This window comes from Trachemys scripta, chromosome 21 (genome assembly GCF_013100865.1).
Source record: "Trachemys scripta elegans isolate TJP31775 chromosome 21, CAS_Tse_1.0, whole genome shotgun sequence".
Lineage (NCBI taxonomy): Eukaryota > Metazoa > Chordata > Testudines > Emydidae > Trachemys > Trachemys scripta.
In genome coordinates, this window is record NC_048318.1 from 14,851,685 (window position 1) to 14,874,826 (window position 23,142).

Consider the following 23,142-nt stretch of genomic DNA (forward strand, 5'->3'; position numbering starts at 1 on the left):
ATCCAGCCAGATGGAGAGCTGCCAAGAAAACCCAGCAACAATCTGTGGCATGCGATGAAACCACACTTGTTCCTCTTAGAAGCAGAACACGTGTGCAGTCCGATTGTGCAAGAGGCAAGGATTCCTTTGCGGGGGCGTTGGCCTCAGAAATTTAAACACGTCTGGGAACCTCAACCAGAATCAGGAGACAAAGACGGAGAAGCCGCCTGCTTCTGCCAGATAGCAGTGAAAGTCCTGTATCATGCAACACACACCTGTGTCTGCTTGACAGGTATGTGTCTATCCAGGCATCTGAAGTATAGTCTCGGCAGTCCAGATGCATTTGTGATGGACGGGATACGTGAGAGCATGCTGCACAGGTCTACTCCCAATTTAAGGCAGCAGGCTCTGTCCAGGAGAAGATGGAACAAAAAGCCCTTCACCCAATTTATAAGTGGCTGATTACGAATGATAGGTTTGATCCTCATTTACACTGGGGCCTACGCCCTCTTTAAGGCCCCTTTATGCTGCCAGAGCTTAGCGCCAGTGAAAATCAGGCCCTATATGATTATAAATGGCCATTACTTCATTCTCCATTGAAATGCAGCCATGTTTGAAGCACAGTAGCTGCTTAGAAGCACAAAACAGTGTAGTTTATGCAGGAAGAGATGCAGCAGGGCACCCTAGCCTATTGAAACTGCAGGGGAATATTTAGTTTGGCAAAATGTAGATAACTTGTTCAGAACACCAGGGTTCCACAGTTTCTGGCTTGCCCCTCCTCTGACCAGTTCTCCGGAGTTTTCTCTCATCTGCTCAAATGCCCCTTACTTCTGAGGCACTTGAATATCAGGTTAATCCACAGCCCTTCCTTTTCTCTCTCTCTCTGTACTTCTTTTTAACACTTTCTCAGGTTCATGCTCCAACATTCCCCATGGGTCTGTGCTGAGCCATTCTCCTTTGTCTTCTCCTTTGTCACCTGGAGTATTTTTCAGATTCCCTTACTTACAGCCACCTACCCCAGTGTTTCCCCTTTGTCAGGTGGAACATTGCAAGTCTGCAGCACTGGAACCCTCTGGATTTAAATACCCCCCTTTACCTTTGACCTACAAACCACCTGGTGGGGAGTTGAGTGTCCAGGATGACTCTCTTAGCTGCAAATCCAGGATCCTGTTCAACCCAGCATACGCCTATGTTTATCGACAGTGCAGTTTTAGTGCAAAGGGGTTATCTGCCTGGTTCCTCTTTGCACTGCAGTTTCCACTGTACTCAAATACCAGAGGGATGGGCAACCTTCTAAAAACCTAGAGACAGAGGCCCAGATCCTCAAAAGTATTTAGGCGTCCATTGAAATCGATGGATGTTTGGAGCCTAACTCCCTTTGAGGATGTGGGCCAGAGGTATTCCTGGCCTCAATGCCATAGTCTCTGAGCACTGCTCAGGGTTTGTCGTGACCTGCTAGGATTTTTTAACATGACTCTTTGGCAGACAATTAAAAGTCCCATTTAGGACCCACCTCTTGGCAGTGTATAACGCGGCTCATCTCAGATATCTCCCCACCCTCCGCCTCATGCAAATGAGTAGCAGGAAACATTCTCCCTGGGTTCCTCTGTGATACCAGATGAACAGGAGGCAACCGGCAGGGCTGCTTTCTTCCTCGTGGCTTCGAAATGGACCGGTGCTTGGGCAGCTTAACCGTTTTTAATAAGGAGGATTTTGAAGGGGAGTGGGTCAGGGTGGCGAGCGGAGGCTTTGGGCAGGTGTACCAAGTGAAGCACAAGCGGTGGAGGATGGTCTATGCTGTGAAATGCTCCCCGTGTCTGCTGCCGGATTCCAGCTCAGACAGGTAACTCTGCGGTCCCTCAGAACTCAGTCTGAGGTGTCAATCAACCTGCCATGTGGCCCCAGCTGCCTTGATTTGGTAACAAAGCTCTAAGGAAAAGGGCTCTCAGCACTTCTCCACCTGCCCCCTGTGGAGCTGAATCATTTCCTTGGCATCGGAAGGGATTCGGAAACTTAACTGTTAGATGAAATCGTATCCGCTTTCTCTCCTGTGTGTGCATACGTGCGTGTACAAAATGAACAAAGCTCTATATTGAAGACAAAAAAACCTGGCCCAATCACTGAAACCTGGCGGCCAAAATCTACACAGGTGCCTCCATAACAGCCTCTGGCCATGCCCCAAGTGATTTCCCCGTGTGCAGAGCACCTGCCGCTCCTCCTGACTTCAGTGGGGTTTGCGGGTGCTGAGCACTTTTTCAAATATTGGGCTGCTTCTGTTTAAATATCCAATGATGGATTTAGATGCTTAACGTTAAGTCCCTGGGTTTGCAGATTTTTAGCCAGTTCTTAGAGAGGGCTAAAGGTGGATGGAACAAAGAACAAGGGCAGCACAGACAAGTATAAAATCCAGGTGTCTTTGCTAGGCCCAGAGAGCTCCTAGCTACAATGCTCTGTGTTCATGTACTAGCCCTGCCTTCCACACTCCCGGTGTTCCTTGCTGTGCACATCTGCCTCCCCAGTAACTCCTTGTCAAGGCTCACACCTGCAGAGACTTTAATTCAGCTCCCTGCACGGAACCACGGAGAAGGAACCATGTTGTTAACCCTCAGCATTGGGAATGGACCCAGAGCAAGGACAGGTAATTCCAAGCCAGTGCTGAGAGTGTGTCTGTAACTCGCCAAGATGGTCAGGGACGCAACCCCATGCTCCGGGTGTTCCTAAACCTCCGACTGCCAGAAGCTGGAGTGGACGACAGGGGATGGATCACTTGATAATTACCCTGTTCTGTTCATTCCCTCTCACGCATCTGGCATCGGCCACTGTCGGAAGACAGGATACTGGGCTAGATGGACCGTTGGTCTGACCCAGTAGGGCCGTTCTTATGTTTACTCTCTCTAATGTAGAATAGAAACATTTCAATTCTTCTTTTATCTGCAAATATTCCGTACAGGCCCCAAGACAAGGAAGTGAAAGGTTCCAAACCATCCAAAGAATTAACGAGAAGAAACCGCAGGGGCACAGCCCTGTTGTAAAGAGGCAGAGTAGCAGGTTTCAAGAGAGCCTTTAAAAGTCACCTGAGCACCTGGCCAGGAGCCATGAGGCTGCGATTGCCGACAGATCAGGAATGAATGAAGGCATTTGGTAGAGTGACTCCTATCCGCTCACGCTCTGTCTCAGCACGACCTCTCTGCACCAGTCACTCCAACTGGAGGTGCTGTTTGTCAGTGAGCCTACTAACTTCAGCTAGACTCACCCGTCCGGAGGAAAGGGGGGCTGAGGTAGGGGGAAGATGGGAGACATGGCCACATGTGAGTGGCAACGAATAGAACAGGAGCCAGCCTCCCTGTGCACTGACCTGGAGAGTGGTGCTGGTGGTGCCTGAGGACTGATTGCCAGCCCATTCTACCCGCTCAGGAGACTCCGAGTCCAGAGCGCTGATTGGGATGGGGAGTACTATGGGGACATGAACCAGGAAAGAGAGTCTCAGATGTGGGTTGCGGGCCTTTCCAGAGAAGGGGCTCGGTGCTGTGGAGGGGAGAAGCTTGAGAACCCGGCACTGGGATCATTTTAGGGTGGCGGTGGTTGTTTGTTATTACCCAGGACCCAGTCACAGACCAGGATCCCGCTGTGAAACAGAACAAAAAGATGCTCCCTGCCCCAAAGAGTTGACAATCGAAGTATGAAACAAGAGACAACAGAGGGATACAGACAGACTGGGGCACGCAGCTCAGTTTCTCTCTGCTCCCCCTGTTTGTCTAGTCACTGGCAGTGCCTCCTCTGTGTTCTGTCCCCTAGCTCGCCTGGCGGGGCACCAAACCCACCGCCTTTGCATCAGTACAACCTTGCTGTTACTGACTGGCCAGCTGATTTCAAATCCCATCCCAAACCACAGCTTAGTCTGTCTGTCTCTCTCTCTCTGTCATTCAGGCCTAGACTGAGCCATTGCTCCTAGTCCTGAGTACGGGTAGTGCATAGCGGCACTGCCCTGGGAGGAGCCCAAGGAAGGAACTGTGAGGTAAAATTCATTCTCTGCTTCCCCTTTGCTCATGGGGGACATGGATCTGTAGCACCCTTCGTTTCAGGGTGCGGCTTATTCCCGTGCTGCATGAGCTGAGCGGCTCCTGAGATGGGGGCAGAATCCAGACTCAACCCACCTTTTGCCTCTCTCCGCATCCACCTGCTTGTGGGCTAACAGTGGACAGCCAAGCTGAGATGCAGGGAAGCCACAAAAGGGATCTCGGCTGTGGCTTACTCCCCCTGATTTCCCTGAGTACCCACATTCAGATGTGGCATGATCTGGCCTGCAGTATCCATGACTGGAAGACTTCGCTCTGGATAGTGTCTGGAGTACACTGAGGGCCAGACTTCCCAAAGTGCTAAGATGCCCGTGCCAGCTCCCGTCTGCATGCGTGTATACCTGTCTGCATGCCACACCAGGGCTTTGGCGTTTGGGCGCTATTGTAAACCTGGACTGAAACATGAAAGGCATTACACTGAACACAGCTGAGTTTAACTATGTGCAAGCCCTGATTCATTCCCAACATGCCCATGTAACTGAATTCTTGACGTGAACCGCTCTGCTGCCTTGAACATGCTGGGAACACCCAGACTGGTCAAACGGGTTGGGAGATGCATAGACTTGAGTGAAACAATGAGTGGGATTTATGAATTTAATCAGGGCATAGAGGCAGCTACACCCAGAGGCTTTGTGAGATAACTGATGGGAAGGTTGCGAACTGGTCTGAGAGCTGGGTCCCTGGTATGGCATTATTCAAAGGCTGGGGGTGAATGTGCTTAGACCTATTTCATTTAGAGACGTGGCATGTACAGTTGCCAGCTGGTTATGGAAACCCAAGGCCTTTAAAGCAGCCTGTGTCTTAGAACTTGGACTGCAACAGAGCAACACATTTTCAGATGCCATCTGCAGGGTCACGCTAGCCTGGGAGACAGTTGTCATTGATCCTGGAGGTGGATGGGTGTATGGGGCCAGTCTGGGATACAGAGGCTGCTCAGGAAGTTTGGGTGTGCTCTGGGCTGCAGCCCCATCATGCTGCCTGTGAATCCGCACTGATATCTCTCCGTTCTACGTTCCCTGCAGAACCAGCATGAACTGCCTTGTTGAAGAGGCAGCCAAGATGGAGAAAATAAAATTCCAGCATATCGTCTCCATCTATGGGATTTGCAACAGCCCACCGGGGATAGTGATGGAATACATGGCCCAGGGGTCCTTGGAAACAGTGCTCCCCACCCACAAATTATCCTGGCAGCTCAAGTTCCGCATTATCCATGAGACGGGGTTGGCTATGAATTTCCTGCACAGCATGACACCTCCTTTACTTCACTTAGACTTAAAACCAGGGAATATTCTTCTAGATGGGAATATGCACGTTAAGGTAAGGCATTAGGGCTGTGTGTATAGGAATGGGTTCTTCTCTCTGTTATCAGTGTTATTTATTAGTTGTTTTACAGCAGTGCTTAGAGACCCCAAAGAACATCAGAGACGGACACGTAACGAGTAGGGTGACCAGACAGCAAATGTGAAAAATCGGGACAGGGGGTAGGGGGTAATAGGAGCCTATATAAGAAAAAGACCCAAACATTGGGACTGTCCCTATAAAATTGGGACATCTGGTCACCCTAGTAACGAGGGATAGACCCTGCCCTGGTTTGCTGACAGCTGAACTAGACAAAGTAGACAGAGGGTGGAAGTAAGGGATAAAACGTACAAGGTGGGACTGGGAACGGAGACAGAGAGAGATTAAATGACTTCCCCAGGGTCAAATGCGGAGTCTGTGGCATAGCTGAGAATTAAATGCAGGTCAGTCCCAATCCAGGGTGATATCCTGACCCCTATCAAGCTCAATGGCAAAACTCTCTCTGACTTCAACGGGCCTGAGAGTTCATTCCCCACATCTCAATCACAAAACCTTCCCTCTGTCTGTAAACAGCTGCACCCTAGAGGGCTAGAGCAAGCAGGGAGAGGGGTTGCTGGGTGATAGAAAGGGAGGTTATAACTGGCCCGGGTTTCAGATTTCAGACTTTGGGTTGTCCAGATGGATGGAGCAGTCGAGCCGGATGCAGTACATTGAGAGATCAGCCTTGCGGGGCACCCTGAGCTACATCCCGCCCGAAATGTTTCTCCACAGCACCAGGCCGCCAGGACCCGAATACGACGTGTATAGGTAAGGGCTGTGCGGCGTGACTGGACGGGAGGCAGCAGCAGCTGGGGATATCTGTTCAGGGGTCAGCCAGAGTTCCCATCTCGCTCCTGCATGACGGGAGAGCGATTGTGCATTGCCTAATTTTGTTTACGTTCTGGCTCTCTTCCTTGCATAATGTACTTGGTGGGGAACATGCCAGGAGCGACGTGTGCTGCCCCTCATCAGGGTGAGTTTATCCGCGGAGAGTCATCTGTCTCCGACCAGCTGCATTTCTGTATAGTTCTGACCCGGCATGACTTGTATGCTGTATTGCCTCCGGTTCCATCACACCCTGTTAGGTCATGAAGAGCTATTGGAGGAGAGGAATAATATTAAACCACAATGCAGGCAGCATGTGGTCTCTTGCTCAACGGGCATTGCTTAGAGTTATGCTGGTACTGAAGTATCAGGAGGTAGCCATGTTAGTCTGTATCAGCAAAAACAACAAGGAGTCCGGTGGCACCCTAAAGACTAACAGATTTATTTGGGCATAAGCTTTTGTGGGCAAAAAAACACTTCTTCAGATCAAATACATCTGTTAGTCTTTAAGGTGCCACCGGACTCCTTGTTATTTTTGCTGGTACTGAAGCAATTAAGGTTCTGTTCCGGCTTTGCATTTGGGTATCAGCTTAGCTTTGGCCAGTATGGGGTGCCATACTGGAGACAGGCCAATGACTTAGGTTCCTCTTGTTCCTTACATCCCAAACTAGATATAGGGGGACCCTTTACCCACCCCGGAAATGCACCAGCTGTTTAGCAGGCACACTGTGGAACAAGAAGCGAAGAAGAAGCCCAGGGTCAAATGAATGCTGGGACTTTGGAGTCGCCAAACATAGGTTCCCCAAATGGGAACTGGGTCAAAACAATGGGGCTCGGTGCCTGACTCTTGCAGGGACTGTCGTTGGGAGCAATCCATTACAGTGACAAACCCCAGTTCCGGCATTGGCGCAGCCTGGGAGTACCGGGCTGTCTGAGGTTTCTGTGATTGTTTGAGAAATCCTCCCCTTTGGAGGCATGGGGGCTGGTTCCCTTGCGATAAGATGCATCTGAATAGCCTCTTCCCTAATTTGTCCATTCCCGGAGAAGCTGAGAGTATCCTACCAAGCAGTGAGATGAATTGTGATTTAAGAAAAGGATGCCACATGGACAGCTGCTGATGACCTTTCATTGCCTACAGCTTCGGGATTGTCATTTGGGAGGTTCTTATGCAGAAGAAGCCATATTCAGGTAACAATTAAAAAAACCCACTTCCCACACCGATCTTTACCTCCAAAGCACTGTGCTGAATGAGTAACCTCAAGTCTCAACAGCCCTGGGAAATACAGCAGGCTAAATCATTAGCCCCGCTTTCCAGGCTGGGAAACAGAAGCAGAGAGAAATCAAGTAGCTCACTCAAGGCCATAGAGAGAGTCAGTGGCAGAGCCGGGAATAGACTCAAAGAGCCCTGACTGCCGTTCCTGCATCCAGCCAGGCTGCCTATTTTGTAACTCTGTGGCCAGATGCTGCTGTTGGGACCTGAGGACAATAAACCAGTGGGCTTCATCTGTTGACTCGAGGTGGGTGGTGTCATCTAGGGGGATAAACCTTCACCTGGCTGCAGGGGTTAGGGGGATAATGTGAAGCTTGGGCCTTCTGGAACCCAGGAGTCCTGCGGTGCAGTGTGCTGCTCACAGGGCTGGCTCAGACAGACTGACAAGCCAATGCCCTAGAGCGTAGGGGTGTTGGGGCAGAGGTGGGATTGTGCTCGAAGCAAGGGAGTGCAGTCCCTAAGCAGTGAGTCAAAGGCCCCAGGCTAATGGTACACCCCGGCTGTAATTACCACAGTGTCATGGCTGCTCCATCCTGGTCATAGAAAACAAGTGCAGTGCCCATTGCTGACTCTTTTTCAGGAGCCAACATGATGGGCATCATAGTTGGGATTTCAGCAGGCAGGCGGCCCTGCCTAGAGTCCATCTGTGATGAGTGGCCAGGGGAATGCCAGCAGATGGTTGACTTGATGAAGAGGTGCTGGGACCAAGACCCCAAGAAAAGGCCACGCTTCACAGGTGTGGTAGCCAAGTGCGACCTGGCTCGAACTCAGCAAAGCCAAAACACCTGATCTGAACTCCCAGCGTGAGATTTGCACCAATAAGCGGTTCTAGATGTCAAGAATGGCTCCTACATCAGCTGGACCAAAGCTGCAGCTCCCAAGATTTCTGACCTCTGGGGGAAGCTGGGATATGGGGCTCAACTCTGCCGCTCAGCCCCACCTTTAGTTTAAACATAAGGCAATTTATGGGTTTCTCACAAAGAGTCTTTACCTGGGTCTCCCCCCACCCCATGGCCATGTCCTTCTCAAGGATCTCGAACCATGCAGATTCACTAATCCTAGGGAGTCCCATCTTTGAACCAGCCTCTTACCGGGGCTCTGTCGTGCTTTAAACAATGAGTGCAGAGCTTCCTTAGAAGCCTCTGTCGGGGCTTGTGTTGAAAGTCAGCCCCCTAAAGACACTGCTGCGATGCTCTCTGGGGGCTCTCTGCCCCTGAATGCTGCTTGGGCATTGCCTGAAAAAGCACATCCCGCATGAGGTACTCTGCGAGCCTCTGTTCTCCTGGTGCCTGTTGTACTGTACGGGTTTGCAAGGATTGAGAATAACTGCCTGTTTGCATTGAGCTGTGTAGTGGCCAGCTACTGCCAAACACTTTCCCTTTTATACTTATTCCCCCTAGATTTTCCCCTTCCCAATGTGTTTGTTGAACTCTAGATCTTGTGGGGTAGGGTAGGCCTCGACTAACTGTCTTTCTCCTTATGTAGATATCCCTGTGGAAACTGACATGCTCCTGTCATTAATGCAAAGCCTCGTGGTGGATCCGGAGAATGAGCGCCTCGTCAGGAAGATGTCTCACAAGCCCACCTTATCTGGGAGCCAAAAAGTAAGGAAGATTCACACCATCCCCTGGGAAATGTTCTCAAGCACCTTAGCAGTGTTTCCCTTCCCGTCTTTTCACACTCAGGAGGGAGCTGTATCTCTTTCCCCATTGTTACCCATCACACTACCTCCGCGCTTTTTGTACAGGGTGCTCTGTCTGGTGTGTTTCCTCTTTCGCTACTGAGGAGGGAGCCCATGAATCTAGGAAGTTGGCCAGTGAACTTCAGGGCTGTTTAAATGGAGGAAGTTCTTATTAGCCACCAGGAAGGAGCCTTATCCCATCCTCTTGGTGAGGAACTTACTCCCCACCAGAGGGATGCAATGCTGTGCTGGCTGGGACGCAGGCAGGCTGAGGGAAAGAATTTTTTACACAGCTGCAAGCACACGGCAGAGGCAGGGCTGGATATCATTTAGGCCCTGATCCTGCAACGAGCTCCATGCCGGCAGACAGGGCCGGCTCCAGGCACCAGCCAACCAAGCACGTGCTTGGGGCGGCACCTTGGAAGGGGTGGCCAATCTTGGGGGCGGGGCGGGGCGCTCGGGTTTTTTTGGGTTTTTTTGGTTCGGTGAGGTTTTTTGTTTGTTTTTGGTTTCGGGGGCGCGGTGCGGGGGGGGGGGCTGGTGTGGCGCGGTGCTTGGAGTTTGGGCGGCCCGGTGCGGCCCAGTGCTCAGGATTTGGGCGGCCCGGCGAGGCCCGGCAGTCGGGGGGGAGCGGTGGGGGTTTGGGCGGCCCCGCGCGGCCTGGCGCTCGGGGTTGGACGGCCCAGCACTTGGGGAGGGCTGGGGTTTGGGCAGTGCAGTGCGGCACTCAGGGTTTGGGCGGCCTGGCGCTTGGGGGGGGGGGCGGGTTTGGGCAGTGCGGCGTGGCCCGGCGCTCGGGGTTTGGGCGGCCCGGTGTGGCGCTTGGGGTTTGGGCTGGGCGGCGCAGCGCTCGGGGAGGGAGAGGGGGGCAGGGGTTTGGGCGGCGCGGCGCTTGGGGGGGCAGGGGTTTCGGCGGCCAGGCCCGGTGCTGAGGGGGGGCGTGGGTTTTGGCGGCGCAGCACTTGGGGGGGCGGGGGTTTTGGCGGCACGGCGCTCGGGGGAGTGTTACGGCGCGGCGGCGCTCTTTTTTTTTGCCTGGAGCGGCAAAATTTAGAGCCGGCCCTGCCGGCAGAGTCCAACGGAGTTCCATGTTGGGGTTTGCCCAGGCAGGGTTAATTGCAGGACTGAGTCCTTAGTGCCAAGCATAAGCTCCAGATGACATTTTCCAGCTCTGGGGAAGCAGAGGCATATGTATTAAGCCAAGCATATCCCAGTCAGTGCATATATCAAACGTTTGCTCTTAAATCTCCACAGTGTAAAAGGAAGTGTAAAAGGCCTCTGAGATCCTGTCATTAAACATCGAAATAATGGAAATGGAACATTTAGCTTTGGGAAGAGGTGACTAAGGAAAGAGAGGGAGCGAAACCTCATTATCCTGCATGTTTCCCAGAAAGCACCAGTTCAGGAGAGAGTTCAGGAGTCCAAGGAGACCGCATTCGACATAGCCATGATTGGCAGCCAGGGAGGGGAAGGTTAGACTGCACTATGAGAAAGGAGTTCTTCTAAAAAGTTACTGGAAATTGCTACAGTGGAATCATGGAGTATCAGCAGGGAGGTAGATGGGAGAGACAGACAGAACCTGTTTCTTTTTCCTCAAAGGATTCTCTGTTGCTTTCAACAAATGGAAGTCTTGCCTTCTCTGTGATTTATTATTCAATGTATTGTTTTCTTTCAAGATTAATTTTTTAAGTAGGCTTAAAGGACAGCTCACTATGCATGAGATTTATCAGAGGGTTAAAATTCCCAAGGAAATTTATTTAGCTTTTAAGGTAAAACAGGTCATGCTGGTGATTTATAATAACCCCAAGCACTGTGTTTGCACTCTTGCATTCCCATTTGTGCTGTGATTATCTTGAGTGAGTTTTGAATGTAATATCAAGCAAGCTTGGTAAGAAAAATAGTGTATAAATGATGGCACAAAATCCTAGCGCGCTAAATGGGAAGAACATGAAACACACAAATGGTAAATTGCAAATAACAAACTGCCCATAATGTTCTTTTCCTGTTATCTCTCTGCCCTGAAAACAAGAGCCAGAAACAAGGATCCATCCTCTCCCAAGACACAAGTAGTAGTGGTGAGTAGGTCACCTTTGCTCATAAACCTTAGATGAGAATCAAGTGGGCAAGAGAACAGAGCAGCCCTGTTTCCCACCTTTACCCTATGATAGTCTCCATACAAAAGGACAATCCATGTGTTTTCGGACTGGGTGATTTTTAATTTCAGATTAAGGAAAAGTGCAAACCAAAAAAAGAACAAATATAAAGTCCCTGTGAGACAGATGCCAAGTGTTTCCTTTGCTCTTACCCATACAGCCCTGTCCCATAGCAGACCAGCAGGCAGGTGCATTTCCTTTGGTTTTAGACCCTGCAGATCCACATGCATGGGTTTTATTTTGAGCTCTGGGCATCCAGAATTCCCCAGTGCTGTGCACACCATAGTTTGGGAGTCCTCAAGCTGTTATATCACTCAGTTGCTTTCTCTTTCTCATACTCTGTTTCCTCTGCCCTTAGAGACTGATTTCCCGCATTCCCCCACCAGCGAGGTCGAGGGCTTGGAGAGCTTCATAATGTCCAAGGAAGTCCGCAGGGCCCAGGAAAATGGCCTCACCCTGCTTCACCTTGTGGTGATTCAAGGAAATGTGGAGAAGGTGAAGTTTCTGTTGAGTCAGGAGGCCAACGTGGACAGCCAGCTGGTCTGTGGCTACACCCCACTCATTGTGGCGGTCCAGAAGAGGTCACCAGAGATCTGCTTGGTTCTAATAGAGCACGGCGCGGATGTCAACATGGCCGACAAAGACGGTTGGTCTCCTCTTCACTTCGCGGCTCAGAATGGGGACGACAGGATTGTGCGCCTCTTGCTGGACCACCAGGCGCGGGCAGACTCCCAAGAGCATGAAGGATGGACTCCACTCCACTTGGCATCTCAGAACAACTTCGAGAACGTGGCCCGGGTGCTGCTTTCCCGCCAGGCTGACCCCAACTGCCAGGAGAACGATGGGAGGACTGCCCTCCACGTGGCAGCTTGCTTCGGGCACATCAGCCTTGTGAAACTCCTAGCTAGCCAAGGAGCTGACCTAGAGAGGAAGCAGAAGAACCACCGGACCCCACTGCACTTTGCCGTGGAGAGGGGTAAGTTCAGGGTGGTCCAATACCTGCTGAAGAGTGGGGCATCTGTCAACTGCCTGGATGAGAATCACTATAGTGCCTTGCAAATGGCCGCAGTGAAGGGGAAATACCTGATATGTGAGAAATTGATCAAATACGGGGCCAATGTGGACTTGAGGACGGACAAAGGGTGGACCCCCCTACACCTGGCTTGTTTTAAGGGCCACATCGAAATCATCCGCCTGCTAAGAGACAACCACGCTAAACTGAATGTCAAAGGAGGCATGGATTGGACACCTCTTCACGTGGCCACCCGCTATAGCGAAGAGTCTGTGGTCTGCGAGCTCCTGAGAAGCGGAGTGGACCCCAACATCACTGAGAAATCAGAGTGGACCCCTCTCCACCTCGCAGTCCAGCGGGGTACCTTCCTGAGCATCATCAACCTTCTGGAGCACAAAGCAGACATCAATGTTAAGAACAAGGTGGGTTGGACTCCCCTGCACCTCGCTGTCCTCAGTGGCAACGTGGCTATCATAAAGACCTTAATCAAGGCCGGTGCTGTGCTGGATGTGGAGGACATGACTGGCTGCACACCCTTCCAGCTGGCCATTAGGAATCAGAAGCAAAGCATTGCTTCCTGGCTGCAAGGCAAGGACTTGCCAGTGAATAACATGGGGAGCAGGGTGACATGGAGTGGTGAAAAAGCTTAAAACCATGAGCTCCAATTCACCCCTGACATGGTCAACAGGTGGGATGGATTTGGAGAGTCCCCAGCTCTTGCAATTGTATGTTGAGTCTCGCAGTATTCGATGTTGTTTCTTCAATCACGAGCTCCTCGGGTCAGGCGATTGGAGGAAAATCTCAACTTTCATTTTTTAAAAAATAAATACATTTCTAGTTCACATGTTTGCTGAGAAAAGCTGGAGGATGTGAATCCTAAAGTCTCCAGCGCCTGAGGGCAAACACAAAGAACCCAACACTGGTTATTCTGGGGGTCTGACTCATGATTTTGAAGGCTTGGGAGTGGGAGTGCTGGATTTGACCCATGTGTATGTGCGTCCGTGCTAGTAATTTCATCTGGGGGCAGTGAATGCAAAAGCTACACCCCTCTTTTTGTATGGACCCTGCTGGATTTACATCTGGTGACAAACATACCCACGTCTCCCACAGAGCTTCCTTCTTCCATTCCACCCTTAAATGGGGAGCTTTTACAGGAATCAGAGTGATACACAAGGGCCTTAGCATAAGCAGGAATGAGCCCTGTGAGTCCCACCCACTGCTGGAAATAGACATGGAGCATATGGTGCAGTTGTGTCAGTTATTCCAACATCCCACTTTCATACCAGCCGCCACCACTGAAAATGAACCAAGGAAACAAAACAGAATTACGGGAAAAATAATGCCTGAAATGGACATACTGGGGTGAGCGGGGGGGGGGAATCCCTAAAAGAATTCCCCTCCCTTCTTCCCACCAAAAGGGTAAGGTGGGGAAGAGTGTTTCTCTAACCATTTCAAATTATGTCTTCAGATTTCTCCACACCTTGAGGCACTGAGCAGAGGACTTGCCACCATGGAGATGGTTCTAAGGGTGGGTTAAGAGTCTGACCCTCATCCCCCATCCCTCCAGGCCGGGGTAATGAGTAATTACTGAGTCTGACCCTCATCCCCCGTCCCTCCAGACCACTGATATACTAGATGACAACAGATTTGTTGCAATGCCCACAAATACCTGAGCCAGGAGTGGAGTTTTACAGTATGTGGGTACAGACGCTCAGACTTTGAAAAGCAGCCTCTGATTTTGGGTGTCCAACTTGAGATGTCCTGTTTTTCACCAATGCTGAGCAGCGGATGAAGATAATGGGAGCTGGAAGTGCTCAGCACCTCTATAGAGAGGCACTGGGTATCCAAACCTGGGCACACGAAGTTAGTCGTCCTGAATGAGAACCCCTGTTGAAAATTTGGCCCTGTGCGTGCATGCGTGTGTGTGTGGGGAGGAGGCTGGGGGGGGGAACAGAAAAGGTTCTGTGGTAAATTCCTCCCATTGTTTGGGTGTTTTCTCCTTTCCGTGCTGAAGAGATAACTGCAGGAGGCTGTCTGGCCCAAATGAGCCAGTGCTTTGCCTCCAAATGACCAGCACTGACTTATTGTAACGCAACAGAATCGTCAGCTTTCAGGAAGTGGTGCAAGGTGTTTTCTCTGCTACACTAGGATTCCTGATCAGCTGTCCGGGAGATCTCCTAGAGGGTGGTAACACGGGGTCAGTTGGTCTCCTTTGCTTGCCCTTCAAGAGCCAGGAACGATGCAGAGCGTTTATCAGTTTGCAACTTGGAACAGGGCACAGCAATGGGACTCAAATATATTTGTGAATAAACAAATAAATAAAAGTGGGGCCTTTTATTCCAGCCTCCTCTCTGGCAGAGCCGGGGCCAGTGTTTTGAGGGGTGGCGGATGAAATGGTCTTTCAGCTCATCTTCCGTTGATGGGGAGAGGAAAAATGGGCTTCTCTTGGCCGGCTGGTTTCTCTGCCTTTTGCTAGATCCCTAACAATGGCGGAGGGCTGCAGTAACCAGTGCGTGGCCCCAGCCTGGCATTGCAGTGCCCAAGAGGTTAATTCCTTATTACTTGTCTGGTTTGTGCACAGCACCGCGCAGGCACAAAATGAGCACAGAGCTTGAAGTCTAAGAGAGAGACACAGAAGAGCCAGGAAACACAGGACTCAGTGCGTTTTCTTTTTGAATTATATACGCACTTCTGGCAGGCCTCAGAGAAGAAATGTGATTTTAAGGGGGATGACCCATTGGGGGACTGGGAGAGGAACAGTCCTCTATGCATTATCATCACAACAAAGTCGTATTCTTATGAATTATTATAATATATTAGATTTTAATTGCCATGTATTGACGGTATTCTATAGTGCCTAGTCCACACGCAGTGTATTGCTAGAGAGAATTTCATTTTAGCCCAAGCACTTAATTCTTGTTAAGTATTTGCTTGGAAGGTGGATTTTAGGCCTGATTCAAAGCCCACTGAAGTCAATGGAATCTTTCAGTGAGCTTTGGATCAGACCCCAGTGCGACCGGTGCAGGTGAAACCTGAGATGGAAGAGCAATCATTCCACCAAGCCTAGAGAAATTCAGCTTTGCCTTTCCCTAGAATCGCTGCATTGAAACGCAGCCTTGTGCTCCTTTCAGGCAGCCCATCTGGGCGGCTTTCGACAACTTGGCAGTGCCTTTCTTTGCAAAGGAGCCTCTGGTGGGCTATTGGTTATTTGCAGGGATGCCTTACGGCTTCTGAGTGAAGTGCCCCTGCTCCTAAGACAGGGAGTTAACTGGAGTGTGGGCTTTTGTGCACACATTGCCTTTACAATGGTGGGTGAAAACTTCTGAGCAGCCTTCGATGGCCCTTATTTTATCCGGTGAGAACTCTGAAATAATGATGAATTTGTCAACTTGCACATGCCCGAGATGGTGACTCTCTCTTTGTCATCTTAGTTGCTGAGAAGTAGCGTTATAAATAAACAACCCTGTAGCCCCAAGTGGGAGGAGACCCATCTTTCCCGATGAACTCGTTTGCAAGGGCTGTATCTCACCCTTCCCAGATGATGGAAGGCAACAGTGTATTTGCTCATGCAGCTCTCCTTACTCAGGCTCTGACCCGGCTTGTAACGTATGTTTGTGTAGCACAGAGCTCAGGAAATCATAAATAATATCATCTCCCCTCAGCTTCAGCTTTCTGTCCCAGCAAACAGACCTAAGTGACCATGTAAATATTTCATTTGCTCCCTTTGATGAGAGAGCTGTAGGCTCCAGACAAGCAGACTTCATAGCTCTGGACAGAGGAGTATTAAAGCTACCAAAGCCCTGGAAGCTGTGCTCAGACTGAAAGGAAGTTTAATTTTGCACTGGAAGCTCCAACACAGCTTTAACTCAAAGGGAGTTATTGCCCGCCCCTATTCTGAGGTCGTATGTGGGATTTGAGAGGCGCTGGCTCTCTGCACAGGCGGGTGAAATTCACCCCTGGAAATAAAGGGGAGCAGGACTGGGATTGGGAGCTGCTTTCAGTTGCTAGGCAGGAGCCCGGGTTACCCTTTTCAGACAAGGTTCTGTTTGAGGTGGCTTTCTTACCTGTGCCCGTATCTAGACATGGTCAGGCCAATAAATCACCATATGGTTTTCTTGTGGAAGGGCTGACGATGGTTAGAGCAGGGAAAGGGGGAAGCAAAGGAAATGACAGGGCTAAAAATACCCCGTGGAAACTGAAGCCTATTTCGCAGGCTGAATTACGTCCTTATTTATTGCTCCAGTTAGCTGCTGTTTTCCAGAGTGGAGTCTCCACTAGCTGGAATTCTCTGGTCCCGTGTGATGCTAGAAGTCAGATTGGATGATCACAGTGGTCCCTGGTGGCCTTAAAAATCGTGTGCATGTATTTCCCTTTGCTTTTTCCTGGGAGCTTGCAATGAGGACATTGCTGAAAACAGGATTGTGACAGGATACAGCCCGGTTGTAGCTGCCAAGTGCCTGACCTTTTGGGGAGTGATTGACACACACAATAGACGGGAGGACCCTGTTCCCCAGCAAGTTCCCGCCACTGTTTAGTTGCATGGGGGCAACCTTCATCTCCCTTTGGCCATTGTCTGTCCATGAAGAGAGTCCAAGGGCACAGCACAACCTTTTAGCTGTCAGACGATGTTGACATTTTGCCAGCTGGGAAGTGAAGGGTTTAGATGTGGCGCTTTAATTGCGCTAATTAAAATGTGATTTTTATTTTTTTCTTGTGGGACATGGATGCAGAAAGCTGCCAGTTCCATTTCCCATCTTCTGCTGCACAGGGCAGGCAGCCCTTTGCTTCCAGACTGTCCTGTTGCTATGGTCAGAAGAGAGGTCTAGTATTCTCCTTGGAACATTGGGGCCAACATCAGTAGCTCTGCCTTTTTGTTAGGTCCCTCCAGTGCCCTGCCTCCTGGCCCATATGGGGACCTCTCCTACTTTTCGGTGGGCTGATGAGCTACTCCTATGCTTGTGCTTGGCACTCTGCCCAGGACAGTGTTTGTTATAACACAGCAGTGGAGCTGGTCCAAAAATTTTCTGTTGGAAAATGCCATTTTGTTGAAAACTAAACATTTTGTGGAAACACGTTGACCTTGATGACATTTTCTGTTGGAAAAAGTCAAAAGTTTTTTTGGATGGTGAGGTTGGGAAGGAATTTTCCCTCGGTCAGATTGGCAGTGAGCTTGGGGGTTTTTCGCCTTCTTCTGCAGTGTGAGGTGCGGGTCACGTGCCAGAATCATCTGGGTGTATCTCACTTAAGAACGGCCATACTTGGTCAGACCAAAGGTCCATGTAGCCTAGTGTCCTGTCTTCAGACAGTGGCCAATGCCATGTGCCCCAGTGGGAAAGAACAGAACAGGTAGTCATCAAGTGATCCATGCCCTATTGCCCATTCCCAGCTTCTGGCAAACAAAGGCTAGGGACACCATCCCTGCCCATCCTGGCTAATAGCCATTGATGGATCTATCCTCCATGAATTTATCTAGTTCTTTTTTTAACCCTGTTATAGTCTTGGCCTTCACAACATCCTTTGGCAAGGAGTTCCACAGGTTGACTGTGCTTTGTGTGGGAAAAATACTTCCTTTTGTTTGTTTTAAACCTGCTGCCTACTAATTTCATTTGATGACCCTTAGATCTTGTGTTATGAGAAGGAGAAAATAAAACTTCCTTATTGACTTTCTCCATACCAGCCATGATTTTATAGACCTCTGTCATATCTCCCCTTTGTCGTCTCTTTTCCAAGTTGAAAAGTCCCAGTCTTATTAATCGCTCCTGATATGGAAGCTGTTCCATACTCCTAATATTTTTTGTTGACCTTTTCTGAACCTTTTCCAAGTCCAATATATCTTTTTTGAGAGGGGATGACCACATCTGCACGCAGTGTTCAAGATGTGGGCATACCATGGATTTATATAGAGGCATTATGCTATTTTCTGTCTTATTATCTATCCCTTTCTTAATGATTCCCAACATTCTGTTCGCTTTTTTGACTGCCACTATTTTCACAGAACTATCCACAATGACTCCAAGTTCTCTTTCTTGAGTGGTAGCAGCTAATTTAGATCCCATCATTTTATATGTATAATTGGGATCATGTTTTACAATGTGCATTACTTTGCATTTATCAACATTGAATTTCATCTGCCATTTTGTTACCCAGTCACCAAGTTTTGAGGAGATCCTTTTGTAGCTCTTCGCAGGCTGCCTAGGACTTAACTATCTTGAGTAGTTTTGTATCATCTGCAAATTTTGCCATCTCACCGTTTACTCCTTTTTCCAGATCATTCATGAATATAGTATTGGTGGCCTGTGATATGCACAAGGTCAGACTAGATGGTCCCTTCCGATCTCAGATTCTGTGACCCTTGAGGTCCTTTCCAGCCCTATGTTTCTATGATTCTGTTAAACAAATTGTTTTGATTTTCTTGTTTCAATAAGGTAAAAATATTTCATTTCAACGTTATTGTTCTGATTCATTATGTTTGGACTTTTATATTATATTAATATATTATTTTCAGCACTATGATGATATATAATCAGGTTTAATGTTTTCTATTATAATATTTTAATGTTTTAAATGTTTATAATGTTTTAACATTATTAAATTAAATGAGTAAATTGAAATGAACTAAAGTAACATATTTTGATGGCCTCAAATCACAATTTGTCAGAATTTTCATTCCACAGGAAATTTTTGAAAATTTTGCCTCTTTTTTGAAATGTCGGAATGTCCCAGGAACCAGAAATTCTGTTTTCCGACCCCCTCTACCCAGCAGGCCATGGGTCTGGCTCTTTGGAGCCTGCCCACACAGCAGGCTGAGGTGGGGAGGGAGGGAGAGACTACAGTGTGTGCGTGCCTGATGTAGAACTTGTGGGCACCGCAGTTTTTTCATGTCAAAGGTTAGTTCTTGGTTGGTGTGAAGGAGAGAGACAAAGGATACGTCTACACTACCCACCGGCTTGGCGGGTAGCGATCCATCTATCGGGGATCGATTTATCGCGTGTAGTGTAGACGCGATAAATCAATCCCCGATTGCGCTCCCATCGACTGCTGAACTCCAGCTCGGTGAGAGGCAGAAGCAAAGTCGACGGGGGAGCGGCGGCCATCGATCCCGCGCCGCGAGGACATGAAGTAAATGATTCTAAGTCGATCTAAGATACGTCGACTTTAGCTACGCTATTCTAGTAGCTGAAGTGACATTTCTTAGATCGGTTCCCTCACCACCACCACCCCGCAGTGTAGACCAGGCCAAAGAAAGCAGAGCAGTCAAAATGTTTGATGTAAACGAAGCATCTTGCAGAGAAACAGCGTCAACTGCTGACTAGGGTCCTTCCTCCCTTTCCGTCACTATGGCAATATGCCCCCATGACTCTAAATCCATGAGCTTGGTCTTTAGCAAGCCCTGCTTGAATGAGGGAGTTTGAGTTTAGTGTGTGCTGCCAATGTTGACTGCTAGCTCCAGCCCAGGGCATGGCTGCTGGATGTGTTCAGCTGCCTCCATGCTATTTTTGTTTCTTACTTGTCAGTGAAGCAAAATGGAGGAAGGATCATTGTCTTTTTCTCAAGAAGTCAGGGCCTCAGGAGCTGAGTGAACTCATCTAACTGAAGGCTAAATGCCAAGGCCTCAGTCATTTCTCCAAGTGCCATTCTCTTCCAACAGGCCTTTCGCTCGTGGAGATGACTTGGTGGTGTCAGTCATTTCTCATTAAATGCCTGGGGAAACTCTGGCAATTTAATGCACTGAAATTACTCAAAACTCTTCATTGCAGGAGAGACAGGATGGATTGTTGTTCTGTCTGTTGGCTGGAATTCTTAATCCCTCGACACCAGTTCCATAGTCAATATATTGAGCAAGGAAAATTCCATCTATTGCAGCCATATTTTAGAGATAGAGAGACACACGCACTCAGAGACGCATACACAAAGACAATTGTTGCTCATGGCACTTAATGCATTATCATAAGGGACGCAGATATTGGTGGTATGAGAACCAATACTGTATAGAATAGAAAGATAAACACACTGCTGCATACCCAGGAACTCATCTCCATGTCTTATACAGGAGGCACAAATCTAGGCAATAACCTGTTTCACATCCCAGGCAGCCTGCAAGGGGGACATTGAAAAGGTCATTCACAATTGGATTCGCTGAGGATGGAGTACTGCTGTTAAAAAGTTAGAACAGAAGTAACAGGGAAAACTGAAATGTCAAAAGCCATTGATCCAAGACACTGCAACTCCCATTTCAAGGTGGGTAGGTAAAACAGGGAAGGGGCAGTGGAGAAAGTGAATCCGTATCTAAAACATCTTAGTAACCAATGAGATTTTAAATCCCCTTGGCTTCTCTTTACAATTGACATTTCCCATTGTGATACATACAGCCTGTGTGTGATCAATCACAGCATGGCAGATACAGATATATACCTCTAGAAAATAATTAAACTTTGTTATAAGTATAGTTTATATAAAGAATCATCCAGTCTGTCCATCTGAGATGGTTGGTTTGTGAACACTAGGGCACCTTAAGCACTGGGAACTTTGCAGCCCAATAATTAATTGGTCCAATTAATTCAGTGGTCCAAATTCCTGATGACATGCATTTGCATCCTGAGAGAATCTGACCCAAACATTTTCCCTGCAAAAGTTGGCCTAACAAGTTTTCCTACAGAATGTCTTAATTTTTTACACATCTCACCTGCTGTCCTCACCTCAGACAGAGCCATTGTCTTGTGATCAGTCAGTATTATCATCTCACAAGTCAATTTCAGTGCAAGTCCTGAAAACTTATGTCCTGTCTCTATTCACTGAAGAGAGGCAGCCTGGACCGATGTCATATCAGCTGTACCCCAACCGCAGTGTGAATCTGGAGATCAGGGAATTAAGATTCTAGGTCCATCTGATGATTGGCCTCTGTGCCAAGCCTTCCCAGAAGGGAGGCAATTCATGCCAGTTATGATGACAGCATTTTTGTGGTAGACTCCATCCACTAGGCATTGGTCTGAGGCCCTACAAAACTCATTTTAGACTGGCCCTGGCTTCTGGTTAATGCACCTTTGAACAGAAACATGCCAATTACAGGTGGACTCTGCATTCCAGATCAAACAGAGGTGCGCATGCCACAAATGGGAAGCTTCTCCTCTAATTAAAATGTCATACTTTTCATACTTAAGCAGCTCAGAAATCTCTTGCTGGGGCTTACGCTGTTTAGCTGTTGTTAAACTGCCAACAGTATAACATTAAAAGAGTATTAGGCGTAGATGGATAGCCCTCCCTCGGCGGGACATTTGTGCTCCAGTATGGGCTTGAAGATGTTTTCCTTGGTGGCAATGCTTGAGGTTCTGCAATAAAGCGGCTGTGACTAAAAACAGAACTATTTGTTTCCCAGTAGATATATAATATTTTAAAAAGCCCAGAGCTCCTTCTGGTCCTAATTAGTGCTGTGTTCTCCAGGACCTGCATTCGTTACACAAGCCTCTGGGGTTTATTTTACCCCCTTTAATCTCCTAAGAACAGACAGTGCCACCACACACAAAAAATCAAGGCGTGAAGGGCTGACGTATGCTAATCTTGCACAGCTTGTCTCTAGAGCTCCTGTGCATTAATCATGAGCGTCCCTATCACCCACTTGCGGAGACTGAGGAGCTGGTGCTGTGTTTAGTGACAGGCTGGATGGTTTGGGCCGGGGGGAGGGTGGAATGGGACACCAACATTTAAGCCTCTATATAAAGAACAGAGTCTTTGTCTATTTAGCCTGTAAACTGTTTGCCCCTTATTATTTATATGTATAGTGCCAGCACAATGGGGCTTTGATCGTAATTGGAGCCTTTGGGTGCTACTATAAACAAAAACTGGAGGAGCTACCCTTAAAAAGGAACGTTGTTTGTGTAACCTTGGGCATTGGATGCCTGATGATCTCTGAGAACTATAGCATCTGGTTACTCTAAGATGTTTGATTGTAAGCACGAAAGTTAGCCTGGCATTGTCCCTTTCTGTAGAATTTAGGGCTGAAACACCAAGTAGCAGTTCAAACTGTAGGCCTGGCTGTGCATTGTGAACCCAGTAGGTGTTGCTTAGTAACAAATCACGAGTAAAACAAAGAGGATAGTTGGCCAAGCCCTCCATGGAATAACAATATCTAGCAGTTATGGACGTGGCCTAATGAAAAGGCTGTCATGATTGAGTTGAATCCGTTCATGTTCCAAGTCAAGGAGAATTCTCGAGTGGGCATTTCCCGCTAAGAGCCAGACCGTCAGTTAACTTAAATGCTGCTTTGCACCATCTTAAGAGCTGGTCCTAATGCAGTTTTCAGATGTCATATTTGCGGAGAAAGAATCTGCTCCCCAGATGTTCTGCAAAATGGCAGCTTTGGGCGTGACCTTATGGAAGGAGGGAGGACTAGCTGGATCATTGCTTGATGAAAATCAAAATCTTTCCAATTCACCTGGCACCTTGGATGTCTCTTTCACTTAACTTTAGCCGTATTGATTCTGCTGGGAGAAGCGAATGTATCTAGTATTTAATATCATACAAAGTATTTAAACAGAACAAAAACATAAAATCTAATTGCCACGTAATTTCAGCAGTTCATTTCCGACCCCACTCTGACAACAAAACAAACCTCAGCTTGTATGCCGCAGAGCGCTCTCCAGAAGGACTTAATTAAATTTATAACCAAAATAACGGGGGCTTAAGAAGACACAAGGGAAATATACTCCTCTTACAGAGCATTACTGAGAACCAATATTGCAGAACCAATATTCAGGAGAAAATTGCCTGTTCGCGGCTCAATTCCTATAGAAATTAAAATGAGTTTTCACAGT

General features: G+C 48.5%; 1 protein-coding gene across 1 annotated transcript; it reads left to right on the forward strand.

The window, feature by feature from the left end:
* Nucleotides 1-1,646: 1,646 nt before the first annotated feature.
* ANKK1 (ankyrin repeat and kinase domain containing 1) lies at nt 1,647-13,206 on the forward strand. Its single transcript, XM_034754904.1, has 8 exons — nt 1,647-1,822; nt 5,084-5,372; nt 6,010-6,161; nt 7,357-7,406; nt 8,069-8,224; nt 8,974-9,092; nt 10,560-10,641; nt 11,681-13,206. The coding sequence occupies exons 1-8, from the start codon at nt 1,647-1,649 to the stop codon at nt 12,982-12,984; spliced, it is 2,328 nt and encodes a 775-aa protein (XP_034610795.1). The 3' UTR covers nt 12,985-13,206.
* Nucleotides 13,207-23,142: the final 9,936 nt, after the last annotated feature.

Excerpts from the sequence above, each read along its gene's own strand:
- ANKK1 (XM_034754904.1), top strand. The coding sequence starts at position 1,647 with ATGGACCGGTGCTTGGGCAGCTTAACCGTTTTTAATAAGGAGGATTTT. Across the intron at positions 8,225-8,973 it reads GAAAAGGCCACGCTTCACAG|ATATCCCTGTGGAAACTGAC; the intron begins GTGTGGTAGCCA and ends CTCCTTATGTAG. Across the intron at positions 9,093-10,559 it reads CCTTATCTGGGAGCCAAAAA|AAAGCACCAGTTCAGGAGAG; the intron begins GTAAGGAAGATT and ends CATGTTTCCCAG.